General features: G+C 33.4%; 1 protein-coding gene across 1 annotated transcript in view; it reads right to left on the bottom strand.

Annotated features, from left to right (window-relative positions):
- The window catches only part of LOC149794845 (polycystin-1-like protein 2), a 98325-nt gene that overhangs the window by 16539 nt on the left and 66175 nt on the right, over nt 1-15611 (bottom strand). Inside the window, exons 11-13 of the mRNA XM_089964500.1 lie at nt 10187-10831; nt 8145-8401; nt 4858-5144 (exon numbers count right to left, since the gene is read on the bottom strand). Coding sequence (XP_089820626.1) covers nt 4858-5144; nt 8145-8401; nt 10187-10831 — 1189 coding nt within the window. The remainder of the gene's footprint in view (nt 1-4857; nt 5145-8144; nt 8402-10186; nt 10832-15611) is intronic.

Raw genomic sequence — 15611 nt, 5'->3', positions numbered from 1 at the left:
ATAATATTGTATACTTTATTGATTACATCACATTCAAATAATGTTCACCTTATGGATTACATCACATTCTAATATTATTGCTTATGTTATGGATTACATCACACTCTAGTACAATGTTTAATTTATGGATTACATCACATTCTAATATTATAATTTACTTTATGGATTACATCACACTCTAATATTATGATTACTTTATGGATTACATCACACTCTAATATCGTGTTTACTTTATGGATTACATCACACTCTAATAGTATTGTTCTTCTTATGGATTACCTTACCCTCTGTTATGTTTAATTTATGGATTACATCACATTCTAATATTATAATTTACTTTATGGATTACATCACACTCTAATATTATAATTTACTTTATGGATTACATCACACTCTAATATTATGATTACTTTATGGATTACATCACACTCTAATATTATGATTACTTCATGGATTACATCACACTCTAATATTGTGTTTACTTTATGGATTACATCACACTCTATATTATGATTACTTTATGGATTACATCACACTCTAATATTATGATTACTTTATGGATTACATCACACTCTAATATTATGATTACTTTATGGATTACATCACACTCTAATATTATGATTACTTTATGGATTACATCACATTCTAATATTATAATTTACTTTATGGATTACAGCACACTCTAATATTGTGTTTACTTTATGGATTACATCACACTCTAATGTTGTGTTTAGTTTATGCATTACATCACACTCTAATATTATGTTTACTTTTGGATTACATCACACTCTAATATTATGTTTAATTTATGGATTACATCACACTCTAATACTGTTTACTTTTGGATTACATCACACTCTAATATTATGTTTACTTATGGATTACATCACGCTCTAATATTATGTTTACTTTATGGATTACATCACATTCTAACATTATGTTTACTTTATGGATTACATCACACTCTAATATTATGTTTACTTTATGGATTACATCACACTCTAATATTATGTTTACTTTATGGATTACATCACACTCTAAAATTATTGTTTAGTTTATGGATTACATCACACTCTAATATTATGTTTACTTTATGGATTACATCACATTCTAATATTATTATTCTTCTTATGGATTACCTTACCCTCTATTATGTTTTATTTATGGATTATATCACATTCTAATATCATGTTTACTTTATGGATTACATCACATTCTAATATTATGTTTACTTTATGGATTACATCACATTCTAATATTAGAGTGTGATGTAATCCATAAAGTTCTAGCAAGATAACCGGGTGTGATTTTGGATTTACAACAGAACATTTTTGATGGTGATAAAAATACAAAGTTTAATTATAAATGACTTGAATAAGCAATTAATTATGATTAATATGTGTGTGTATATGATAAAAATATTGCATCAATTAACATAGAACTCACAGACTTAATAATGAAAATACAAATAAATTACCTTACACAGTACAAGGACAACAGGTGAATGATTCACAGTGATTTCACAACAAAAAAATTGATGTTTTACTCAAATAGTAAAACAAATGTTCTATTTTTGTGTTAACTTTATGGATTACATCACACTCTAATAAGATGTTTACTTTATGGATTACATCACACTCTACTTTTATGTTTACTTTATGGATTACATCACACACTAAAATTATTGTTTAGTTTATGGATTACAAAACACTCTACTATTATGTTTACCTTATGGATTACATCACACTCTACTATTATGTTTACTTTATGGACTACATCACACTCTACTATCATGTTTACTTATGGATTACATCACATTCTAGTATTATGTTTACTTTATGGATTACATCACACTCTAATATTATATTTACTTTATGGATTACAGCACACTCTAATATTATTATTTTATGGATTACATCACACTCTAGTAGTATTGTTTACTTTATGGATTACATCACTCTCTAATATTACCGTATGTTTACGGATTACATCACACTCTACTATTATGTTTATTATATGGATTACATCACACTCTAATATTGTGTTTACTTTATGGATTACATCACATTCTAGTATTATTGTTTATTTTATAGATTACATCACACTCTAGTACTATTGTTTACTTTATGGATTACATCACTCTAATATTACCGTATGTTTACTTTATGGATTATATTGCATTCTAACATTATCATTTACTTTATGGAATACGTCACACTCTAATATTATGTTTACTTTACGGATTACATTACACTCTAGTCTAATATTGTGTTTACTTTATGGATTACATCACACTCTAATATTATGTTTACTTTATGGAATACATTACATTCTAATATTATAATTTACTTTATGGATTACATCACACTCTAATAGTATGTTTACTTTATGGATTACATCACACTCTAATATTATGTTTACCATATGGATTACATCACACTCTAATATTACAGTATGTTTACTTTATGGATTACATCACACCCTAATATTTTTGTATACCTTATGGATTACATCACACTCAAATATTATTTTTGACTTTATGGATTAAATCATATAGCTAATGAGTACAGTTTGTGCTGGTATTGTGTAAGGTCATTTACTTGTATTCACATCTATGTTACATTAATAGGTTCATGCAGATTGTGGTAATTTGTCCAATATCTGGCTCTTATACACGCATGTACTAATCATAATTCTTTTTTCATTTGAGTCATTCATCTGTAAACATTGTATTTTTATCAGTGTTCTGTTGTAAATCCAACACGGTTATCTTGTTACAATTATAACTACAGATGCCAAGCACATAGGAGCCCATGAGGTGGTGAATAAACACAACTAGCGGCAAGCAGTAAATTTATTATCTGAACTAGCTAGCAGGACAGCAAAGACAAAAATTATTTTTGTTTACAAAGCAATCCAACCTCGGAAGCTAATTTTGGATACTCTGAAGCAGGTTTTTATTTTTATTATTAAAGGATATCAATATAAAGTTATTTTATTGCAAAGCAAGCTGACCTCAGAAGCCGACTTTGGAATCTTTTAAGTGTGCCGATTTTCTAATTTTTTTTTTTTGTTTGAATATACAAAAACGGTCAAGATATGGAAGCTAACTTTGATTCCTTTTCACCTGTATTCAATAGAATTTTGAAAATAAATTGAAACAATGGAGAAAATAAAGTGATGCAACATAGTGCTTCATACATGGACATTGACGAACCAGCGTCACCCAGAAGATTTGGAGAAAATAAAATCATTTGATGAATTCGTGAAGGCCAAAAGAGAAGCAGATGATTTTGTCTACAATATGAACATTAACGTGTATAAAATTCTAGTGTACTTTGATCTCATTCCTGGATGGACTGAGGACAGGATAGGGGTCAAAAGTGTGAGAATTAGTACAAATGGTGCAGATCTGAAAAAATCTGACTTTAGACCTTGCAGTTTCTGTTTTAGGTGATGTGTTGCCTCTAAAGATAATTTTTCAAGGTCTGACAAAGCTAAATTAAATTCACCGAAAGAATGGATCATATATGTGCAGAAGGGTTGTGCTGATGAGATGATGCTGCAGTGGATTAAAGAGTTTTATCAAGTACACTGTTTTATAGTTTTTATAATAAAATTTCAGTTGGAGGGCATTTTTCACATGTAATTTTTTAATGATTTAAAAGGTGTCCCACACCTTATGACTCAAGAAAACGATATGTCTCAGAACATACAGTGCACGAAAAAATTACTTTCAAAATTAATTTATGGTGTCCAACAAATACAGTGTCCCAACATCTATGGTTAATACAGTACCCGAGTTACTGCAGTATTGTATTTGAAGATATAATAATGTTCATCACAATTTACTATTGCAAAATGAGTACTAACACTGATATGTGAGGATCTGATAATGTTCATCGTAATTTACTGTTGCAAAATGTGTGCTAACAGTGATATGTGAGGATCTGATAATGTTCATCGTAATTTACTGTTGCAAAATGTGTGCTAACAGTGATATGTGAGGATATGATAATGTTCATCGTAATTTACTGTTGCAAAATGTGTGCTAATGGTGATATGTGAGCAGGGCTGATTAATATACAAAACTGCATACGTGTTTTGTTCTGAGCCAGCATGTAGAATGAGTTTTGACATTTCATAGGGCTACACGGAGTCCATCAGGACGGAATGTATTTATAAGCCATATAAAACGACGTCTTTCCCTCAACTCATTACAAAACACAACAACAGTTCTATATTTATTACCTACCCTCTTTTATATGTTTTCTAAATATTTTTAGCTTACTGTATGAATAAAATTCAAAATGAATTGGTATTGTTAAAAGTTTGGTTCACTGCATCAAAAAATATCTACATGCAGATATAAAAGAAGGCAAAGTAGTTTGAGTTTGGATTTGTGATACAGAAATGCAGACTGAAAACCCGATTCAAATGCCAGATGAAGCATGTCAGATTTTTGGCATGTAATAACACTGAAAACACATAAATGAATTTTTTATTAACCCTAAAAATAAAACACTTTTACCTGCATTCTATAATATTAAGACAAGTTCATACCAAAAACGCTGAGAATCATTTGTGCTTCAGGAACGTCATGATCTCACTAGGTCAATCAAGTTTCCTACAGTGTAATTTAAGTCTTACTGCTAAAAATGTAAATACTAAAACAATCAATTAAGCATATTACTTTCTTGCATGAGTTTTAGAATAAGATTTCCTTTAAAGATGAAAATGAACAATACAGGCCTGGCTACTCCTGTAGCAAGTCAATGACAATAACAAAACATATGTAAAAAATGGTCAGCACACTTTATGACACTTGCAAACTAAATTTGTATTTGTTCTAATCACCTGATAAAACTTCAGTTCATTAGTGGATGCTGCATGGAAGAAGTTATTCTGAATAGCTTCTGTAGTCATAAAGGCCTGTGAAACGTTTCTGTGTCCATGTACCATGAACAGCAGAATGGTCAGGAAGAACACATAGAGCACAATATCTCTCAAGATCATACTCATAAACCACTCAAGGTGAAGCCGATGCCTAATCCTATTCATCAAATGCTGACTTGGAGGAATATGGACAGGGTGCTTTTTTCTCTTAGGTACTTGAATTGTGTGCAAGTATTCCTCATCCTCATCTTAAATATAAAAAAATCTCACCCATAATGTTAAACAAATCATACATTTAACAACTCTTAAGACAGTTTGCAAATGTTAAAACCATTTGGCACAAAATATGTCCAGCATTGCACTGAATATTATAATAATTAAATGTTTTGTACCAATCAAACTCTTCCTGTACTTTTAAGTTTGCTGATACAAGCTGTCCTTTCACTGTTTCATAAGTTCATGGTTCCCACACTTCTTCTAAATATAAATTTCCAGGTCTTTTCCTGGTTTTTTCCAGGATGAAATTAATTTTTTCAAGATTAACATATGACCATTTCTGAATGGGATTAAAGAATATTTTGGATTATAAAACATGCATTTTCAAAAATCTGAAGATGTTTCTCTTTCAAGACTCTCCAAAACAAATATGTCAGAAAAGAACCAATCACATACAAAACTACAAAATGAGTCACACAAAACAAATCTGACTATATTCCTACAAAGTGGCATTTAAAGCCATTTCAATGTACAGAAAACAAATTCTTATTTTACTTTGCTGACCTGCATTATGTTGTTATGTGGAAACAACATAATGAACATAAATTATTTTGTTTCCTTTCACACCTTTAATTCTAAGGAATTCTAGAGAAATATATGTGCACGCTATACAAAGTAAACATTTCCTATCACAGTATGAAAAAACCCCAATAAATGCAAAGTATTAGAATCTTATCTTTTAATGAAAAAAGTTTAACCCTGAATTTGTGTGTGCCAATAACATCTCAAACAAGATTTTTCAACCAGCCTAAACATTTTAAGACGATTTGGTTAAAAATTCCATCATTTTAAGAGTTGATTTAAATTTTGACAAAAGATCTTCAAAGTTATACATTGCTGTATAAACAAGGGCTGAATTTTCTACAAAATCAACTTGTCTTCTTCTAGTTTCTTAATATAACATAAAAGGGACAACAATTTCCCATTTCTCTGAAACCAATGCTTCAAATTACAAGTCACTGTGTAATAATTTCGCACCAAAGATCACCTCAGAGAGTCAACATTTTTCTAATCTGGTTTTCCTCCAAATATTCCAACCCCATTTTTCACATATGGACATTTAGGATGGATTGTGGGTTCAGAGAAATTACATATAAAAAATCTGGAATCTGCCACCACTGTAAGATAGCCTATCAATAGGAAAATTATTTATTTTCTCAAAAATAGCAAGTACATATTATAATTGTTATGTCTTTAATCCACTGACAGACTAGATGAAACTCAGCACAAAATTGCTAATACCAGCACAAATTTTGAGAAAGCATTAGTTTTATCGTCATTCAGCAGATTAAAGACATAACAATTTTAAATTTTAATATAGATTTAATGCAGGTATAAATCGATTTAACGACGTTTAAGTTTGCTAGCCATCTGCTAAGCGGCTATGCTTTAACGCCACCATGTTGACCTCTAGTGATGCTAGACTGGTTTTCATACCTTCCATAAAAATAGAAAAAAAAATACGGATATCGACCTGTGAAACAAAAAGTCCACTAGATGAATCTAATCCACTGAGCATTTGGATTGTCTCAACAAATATATTTATGGCAACACCCAAATGATCCATACTGCAAACTCCTAATATTCTGGTTAGAACTTGATAAATTTAACTCACGATCAGTTCAGTTATGATTCAATTACATAATTGTTTTGGGTGTCAAGTTGTAAAGAGAAATTTCTGGGTTTTTCCTGACTTTCATCAATATTTGCAAAACTCAAGGAATTTTCATGGTGGGGGAAAATTTATAATTTCTTCCGACTTTTTCCCAATTTCCCGGTAGCGCGGGAACCCTGTAAGTTACATTTAAAACTAATTATCATGGAGTAATTATTACCAAAATTCATCCAAATACAATTTTCCTCAGAGTGTAGACATTAGGTAATTTTGTGCTATTTTGCTCTAGAAGAAAGACTGGTGAAGTTTGTGGCCACATTTGTTGCAATATTCTTTGGCTATGAAATTATATGTAGTAAAAAATGGATTTAGAGACAAGAATGCTTACAAAGAGAAAAGAATGCTTACAAAGAACTATGATCACTTAAGGTTAATACTTGTTTCCTAAAAGGTCAAGGCTGTCAGAACCAATATGACTGACTGCAACAGGTACTTTTTTTTCGGGGGGGGGGGGGGGGGGATACAATTCTTAAGGCAGGGTCTGATGGGCAGGATTTATCTCATGATTAATTCACCACATTTCTCTGCTCCTCAAAAGGAGCAACCCCACCAACAAATACAACAACAGCAACAAAAACAACATAAAATGTGTTCAAGGAACACAGATGTCCCACCGCATTGCCTGAAAACAAAACATAACCTAGATATGATGGCTGGACATGTAAAGGTAATAACACAAACCCCTGCCTAACACGATATACCTATATCATGTTGGCGCCTTAAAAAAATCCAGTGTTTTGATGGCAGCACTGCACAAAGATTTTCTAAAGGTGTTTTGAGGGTTATAGCTATGTTCCTTTCCTCATGCAAATATGTCAAACTTCCATGCAAATACGTCAAACTCCCATGCAAATATGTCAAACTCCCATGCAAATACGTCAAACTCCCATGCAAATATGTCAAACTTCCATGCAAATACGTCAAACTCCCATGCAAAAATACCATCTATACTTGTGTACAAGTTGAGTCCTACTGCAAAAAGCTGACCTTGACCTGGCATTGAAGAATGATCAACAGATCAGAGTCTCTGTTTGTTCTACTGATTAGTTATAGCAAAAATCTATATTTCTGCTGGTGCATTATGCAAAGGCACATCTGGATTTCTGCAGGATGAATTTGGAGTTGACGAATTGAATAATATATGCAGTACTCAAAAGCACGTAAAATTCCCAATATATCAATTTAATCCAGAAAAACCTTTATCTTCATAGATCAAGTTTTATTCCATCAAAGAGAATTTGATTCTCATTTTCAAATAGCCTAGAAAATCTTTAATAACTAGTATATAAGTGTCTACCGAGTTCTTCATCATATCCATATTCCTCTGCTACTACAGATTTCTTCAGGATCAATGTGATCACCAAGGCAACACAGATGACCTTGAGAGGTTGCTGAACAACAGCATTCTGGGAGAATCCAGTGAGGAAGGACACCAGCCAGTTGACACTTTTTACATAGCCATACTTTAGGCCATAAAGCATAACAAAGTATGATGACACCAGGGCTGTTGCCAACACCAGAAACCAGGCAATGTACAAGAACCACCATGGAAGTCTGAAATGAAATCAATTCTATTCATCACTGACTGTAGTGTATACAAATGTCATTCCAACAACAAAAAGAGTTCTCACATATGTGCAGCTTTATATATTCCCTGAAAATGGCATAACTGGTACATTCAAATCTTTTAATAACACTGAAGAGAATGTGATAGACGATGCAATAATTTCATCTATCAATACCTGCCTGTTGTTTCTTTTTTGTAAACAAACAAGTGATGTCTATAATTGTGTTAGGCTTCAAATAGTTCTATAACTTTCACTTGAAAATTAATTACATGGTTGCAAATTTACAGAATTCATTCATTGCAAAAGTCTCTTAAAATCTGGATAGCTAATAATGAGTTGTCATCAATTTATAAAACTTAGATTGTACAATGTACTTTTAACCTAGCTTGTTTATATGATGCAACATAAAAATAGAGAATAAGTAAATAAATTCAATACATTTCTAATAACTCTTTAGTGATGGCTGCCCATAAAGGCTCTCTAGAATTTATAATAACGGTTTCCTTTTTTAACTGCAGTGTTGAAACCATTATGATATTCTTAAGTGATAAGATCAGTCATTATGGCAGCAATGTTGGATGTAAGAATGACATCATTTTTTAACTTAGGACAAACTAGACACCACTGGATGATGTTTTGTGAGGACATCATGTTGATATGACCATCCATTCAGGAGAATTAGTGACAAGATTTTCAATATGTTCATTGTGGCAGCCATATTTAAGGTCAGAGCAGCACCATTTTCATTCAGGAGAACTATATATCATAATAAATTGCCTGTCGATCAAATGCTCTATGTTAATAGGACTTCCCCTTTAGGAGTAGCAACAACAAGATTTGCAAGATGGCTGCCATGGTAGCCATAACGGATGATCAGATAAGCATAATTTTCATTAGTACCAACTAACATCACAAGTCTTCTGGTGAAAACCCAATACAGCTCTCATCCATTACAACACGGTAGTCAAGGTCCAAAACTGCGATAATGAGAAAATTATCAGAATTGTTGAGCATACTTGTGTGTGGTCATGGGGGGGGGGGGAGCCAGTCAAATGCATAGTAATACCTTTTATGTAAATTGTGTTGTGACAACAAGATCATTAAGATGTGTACAATACTAGCATCTGAACTGCATCATTTTCTTTAGGATCAACTAGACATCGTAAGAAGTCTTTCAGTGAAAACCTATTGTTGATAAGAGCAAGCATTCTTTAGAGACAACAATATTTTGATGATCATTGCTACAGTGACCATGCTGAACTGTTTTCATTTCTGACCAACTAGACATCATAATAAATCTTCTGATGTAAATCTCATGTTGATAATTGCCTTTTCATTCAGTCATAATAAGATTTTAAGATTTTCAAGATGACAGCCATGGTAACAATATCAAATCAGCACCATTTTCATTCAAGACACCAAAAGTTGTTTTTTTCAATGAAAACTCCAATGTTGTCCCATTAAGCAGAACAGCAATAAGAAGATTCCCAACATGGCCATATTGGACGGCTGTCTGAGAAGAACCATTATTTTAATGAGCAACTAGACGTTAGGGTGAATGTGTACACAAAGTTTCATGGCAATACTCTAATTATTAGGATTATTAATAACAAACTTGTGCTAATGGATGGACAGATGTTTGATGAAAGACAAGGGCCACTGCAACAACAGTTTCTTAAGCGCACCAGTAAAAACATCCAAAATATAACTATTGTAACATAAATGTTCTGTAACTTTTACCTGTTGAAAACACATACAAAAATAAACCAACCTTTTAGGTTTTGCTGGACTTTTTGCAGCATCTGAAGACTGGGGATTCTTTTCATCTTGAGTTTGTTCTTCTTTTGTAGTCTCCATGTCCCGTGCCTTGGACCTCTGGCCATGAACATTCAGCATTGATTGTTTTGACTGATGCAGTGTACCCTTCCTCCTATATTTTGTATTACCTTTTGACTTAGGGGCAACCCTGAGGAAGAGCTGAAGAATAATTAAATTTATGGGGAACATGATGAGACTGCTTTCTATTCCAATAATAATGGCAGTCAGAGATATACTGATCCCAGAAACACCAACTTGTGCGTGTGGATCATCAGTGGGAATACCATGGAACATGATGTTTGTAAGCATGTTGGTCAGCAGCAGTGAAAGCCCACATGTTAAGCGCTGTGCTCGAGTGAAGGTACTCTGAGCTGGCTTACAAAAAATACTGACCCACAAGTGACCGTCACGCAAATCTTGACTTGACTTGAGCAAAAAATGATGTATGTGTTTCTGTTTGAATTCATCCTCAGACACAGCGGGGAGCGTGGCAGCAGTAGATAACATGGCACCTCTGTCAACGGCTAACCAGTCGTTGTATAAGAAAGTCCAAGTTCTTGACATCTGTAAGTCTTTGACAGCAACCTGACTCAGATACCTGAAAAATCAGAATGCAGAAAGTATGAAAAGGATGGGTGAATTTTCTAAAACAGAGTGATGGACTGCTAGCTCATTTCACCATTTTGTGATTGAGGCAGGATTTTAGCCAGAATTTGTAACTCTGCAAATTACCTCCTAAGCCTCCAATATTACCTCAGATACCTGAAAAATCAAAATGCAGAAAGTATGAAAAGGATGGGTGAATTTTCTAAAACAGAGTGATGGACTGCTAGCTCATTTCACCATTTTGTGATTGAGGCAGGATTTTAGCCAGAATTTGTAACTCTGCAAATTACCTCCTAAGCCTCCAATATTACCTTTGGCATGGCTGATTCCCATGAGCATAATGAACCTTGTTGTCTTCATTAACTCATTGTCTGACTGCAAGCAAGACAGCAAGCTAGATCAATATGACTGACATTTTGCAAATCTGCAATTACATAATTTTTCATTGATTATCAAGTTTCTAGATATCTTGTTTTATTAAGTACACTGGGCAAGGTTGTAAATGGCAGAAATCTAGGTTTTTGTTCCTCATCATTGCTGGACTATACACCAGTAGGGGCAGTCCTGATCATTGCTGGACTATACACCGGTAGGTGGCAGTCCTGATCATTGCTGGACTATACACTGGTAGGTGGCAGTCCTCATCATCGATGATCTTAATATTTAGATGATTTATTGTTACTGAATTCAGCCTAAATTTTTCTCAGAATGGAAAACATCCTTTTCACTGTCTGCATTGGAATGTGGCAATGTTAGTACAAGGTATCCACTAGGGAGCATAAATTTGCTCCTGCCTGTGGGTAGATTGAGATTGCTGACTGCCTGCCAGAATAGCTCAAGATTGGTACTGTCTGGGTTTAACATTGTTTTAATCCACAGAAAGTACAAACACACACATTATAAACTTACACCCTCTGCAACTTCAAGACTATGTTGCGTCACCTTCATGGTCATCATTATCATCAAAATCACCACTCTTTAATGATGACAGTCAAATCTGGAAACCAATTATCTCTTACTAGTATTATAAATGCAATGACCCCCTTCATTTTGGCCATTATGGATTATAATGGTAGTTAGTGACATGGACTTTAGTCTGGTTTATGTTCATGTGTACAAGGATTAAATCAAGGTCAGTGGTGTATATTTCAGTTTTTGTGATGCATTCATTCAGTGAAGTATCGAATGCATATTTTACCTAAAAATCATGATTGCTGGTCATGTTTCGCAGATCGTCACCAATCATATTTTATATAGTAATATTATTATTATTATTATTATTATTCAATTAAGATTTCTTATGAACAATAAAACAGTAGCTATGTGAGTAGTTTTTGACTGCATGAGAATTTTTTTGCAATTTATGGGTTAGGGAAAATTATTTTGACTAAATCAGAAATGTGATCTGCTAGTAGAAATGGAAGATAATGCTGGACTATAAAATTGCACATTGAAACATTTTTGATGCGGATTTTGTGAACATGGATTACAATGATGCAAATGTTGCCGCTTTTATGAGATCAGTTTCTGCACGATGTGTGTGATGACATTCTTTCCACTATAACAAACTTTAAAATCAGCTTTACAAGAATATCAGAATGCATACTTGACATCCTTTGCAAACAGTGATATTCCTATTTCCAACCATCAATGAACTTTGTGTGATATTTTGGTTGCTTGGATTTTGGTGTTTTGGCATTGTCACACTTAAATATCCCAAAACACTTTAAACACTAATGTCAACTGACCCTTTTTGATGCTACCTGAGCTCTCGAGTAATCAATCAACATCTTTAATCCTGTCAATACTGGTCAAATTGGGGCCCTGTGTGACAGGTGCTCACCTTGACAGGTCAATGACATTTCAATTCTGTCCGTATGGGTTCAAGTCTCTGCCAATATGAGCATGTGAGAAAGTTCAACACTAACTGTCTATGGGTTGGTAGTTCTTCACAGGTTCTTCCTCCACCAGATATAATGGTCACCATGTATGGCCTATCACATGCTGCAAAGTGACATTCAACCCATAACTACAACAACATCCTTTTCCAACTACTTTTCATCACAATGACTATAGACTTTAATCCATCTCTTTAAGCTCCAAAGCAGAACATAACCTGCAGAGAGAATAAAGTATTGTTTATTGTTTTATGCTGAGTGGAATCTTCAGTTACTCAGACATAATCAATTAATGTCCTTAATCTTTTTTGAATTACTTCTTTTGCTCACACATAATTCACCTAGACAAACTTTGAAAATTGAAGCTAGCCAACCATGTAGGATCAAAAGATTTTAGCAAACTACATTGTCTTGCCCTGCTTAAAAGCCAGTCCAGTCACATGATCACTGGCAGTATTACTGTAAATGTACTACACTGGAGCCAAGATGTGGAACAAAATAACAGAAAAACATTCAATTTTAACCATAATTTTTAACATGTGGGAGACACCTCTAAACTCATGAGATAAACCCTCCCCTGTTGGAGGCTGATATGCTTTCTGTAGAAAAAGTCATTAGTGCTGTTGATTATATATGTTTGGAAAACAAGTTTTCTCTGGTTTTGTCTCTGTATTCATATCTGAAGGCACATCAACACTATTTATTCAATATCGGAAAACCTTATGCCTGGATTCCTTCTATCAAGGATGGTCAAATTCTGTTGAACAGTTTTTTCAAGATAAAGGTGTATAAATGCTTTGAATTTTATAATTGGTGGCCATATTTCATAGATTGGCAACACTTCAACAAACAGAAAGGTTTTCAAGCTATGATGCTTGCTATCAAATTTCAGACAATTTTTGCTGAGAAAATTGTTTTCAGAAGCTTTTGTTCAACCAAACTAAATAAGAAATCATTCAAAAGACATTTCCAATATTTGCTCTGGAATAGCATTCCAGTATAGTTTAGAAATGCCCATTCTATTTCCTTTGTCCAAACCTCTATATTCAGTGGCTTCAGAGATGTAATTAAAATAAATATACCTTTGTTAAAGGTCTCAAGGTAAAATAGTATCCAGCTATTTCTTTTACCCTCTTTAAATATGCTTTTTATTAGCAATACTATTATCATTATTTTTTGTGATGAAGTATATGGTTGGGGTAGGTAGCTCCTAATAGTTTATTTAAAGTATTATCTAAGTCCCACCCAGGCTCTATTTTATTGGAAGTTAAATTTAGTGAAAGACAGCTGTAAGGCACCAAGCCCCCAGTCAGCAATGCTGATGGTTAGATGGTTAAATATACAAAAAAGGTTGAAATTCAATGAATCACAATTTAATAACAATTCAATAATCAAATGTCTCCAATTTCCAATTATACTCCTTCTGCTTGACGCTTTCATAAGCATATTGCATCACTTGATTAGCAGTGTGAGATTGATTTCCACCTGTCCTTATATTTCTACTCATCTGTTGTATCCTCTCTCTCTCTTATTTCTTCCAATTCCTCCTTCTTTTCCTCCCCAACTATTCTCCAAATTCCTTCTCCTCCTCGACTTTCTCTACTCCTTCTCTACTTTCTCTCCTATGACTACCCTCCTGTAGACTTCAACTGTCTCAGCTACAGTCTCAATTCCGTCTCCAACTCTTGAAGACTGGGACTCAATCGAACCAAAGTTCCCTGTCCCCTAAAAAACTTCCTGTGAAAACACAAGGACGGTACAATCTTTTTCCTTAGCCCTCTCATTTCACACAACACAGAGCCTATCATCAGACAAAGGCTATTCAATTTCTTTGGTCAAGCATTCGTTCAAATTGAGATACCCAAATGTTCTTGTATGTTAAAACAAACATAATACAGAATGGTATCAATTACTTCTTATACATATATCAATAAATTCCATCACATCAGTACATATTCCTAATCCTGTTATACTAAACAATATTACAATAATCAAGCACATTTCTTTACCTTGCAACTCATACAAATTATGCAAATATTTAAATATCCATGCTCTGATATATGCATACATCTATAGTAACTAATCTTACTTACGTCAACCATTTTTCCAAATTCAAGCATGTGTAAATTCTAACATAATGCATTAATAAATGAACTGGTTTACCACAAAGTAACCTAGCTAATTACAAAATTAATTCTGACCACAAGCTAACACTCTACATATTAAACAATCCTAGTAATTTAATGTACAAACTACAAATAATTACAATTATGATGTCGTAATATTCTGCAAAAATTGAGCAAATAACTTACTAACCTTTCTGAAGCTTTGTCTTTCCTTAGCATCTATCTCTAAGTTCTGCCACCAGATTATAAGTGGCTACTTGGAGTAAACCCTATTGATCTGCAATCCTTTCAGGCAAATGCTGAATTAATCTTACGAGTTTGGAAGCTTTCATTTGGGTCTGAATTGTTATCATGCCCTCTATCACAATTTTTTATTGGATACTGCTGTGGACAGATCCAATCAAACTTAGCGGACAATGTGTCTCTCGCTGTCTGTCAATGTGGGGATGGAAAAGAACATGCCTCATTCACCACGCAGACTTCCTTTTGATCCTTGAACTAACTTTTAAGATATAGGTGTAATAACAACATGCCTTTGTTTAGTGATGCAACCAGTCACCTTTGCCAACTCAAGTTTCTGGTCTTTGGCTGGTCATGGTAACCTTGTTCAACACTAACCTGGCTGCAATATTTAGAGATCAAACACAAGGCCAGGGTAATATTCCCAAGACAGGTAGATTATAGCTTACACACGACTTTACAGCTGGTGCTTAGTAAACATAACATTATTATTTTTAATAATTCATTG

Source organism: Sinohyriopsis cumingii, chromosome 7 (genome assembly GCF_028554795.1).
Source record: "Sinohyriopsis cumingii isolate HCF-2022 chromosome 7, ASM2855479v2, whole genome shotgun sequence".
Taxonomy (NCBI): domain Eukaryota; kingdom Metazoa; phylum Mollusca; class Bivalvia; order Unionida; family Unionidae; genus Sinohyriopsis; species Sinohyriopsis cumingii.
Note: the sequence above shows the minus strand (reverse complement) of the source record. Positions and strands in the feature narration are given on the sequence as shown.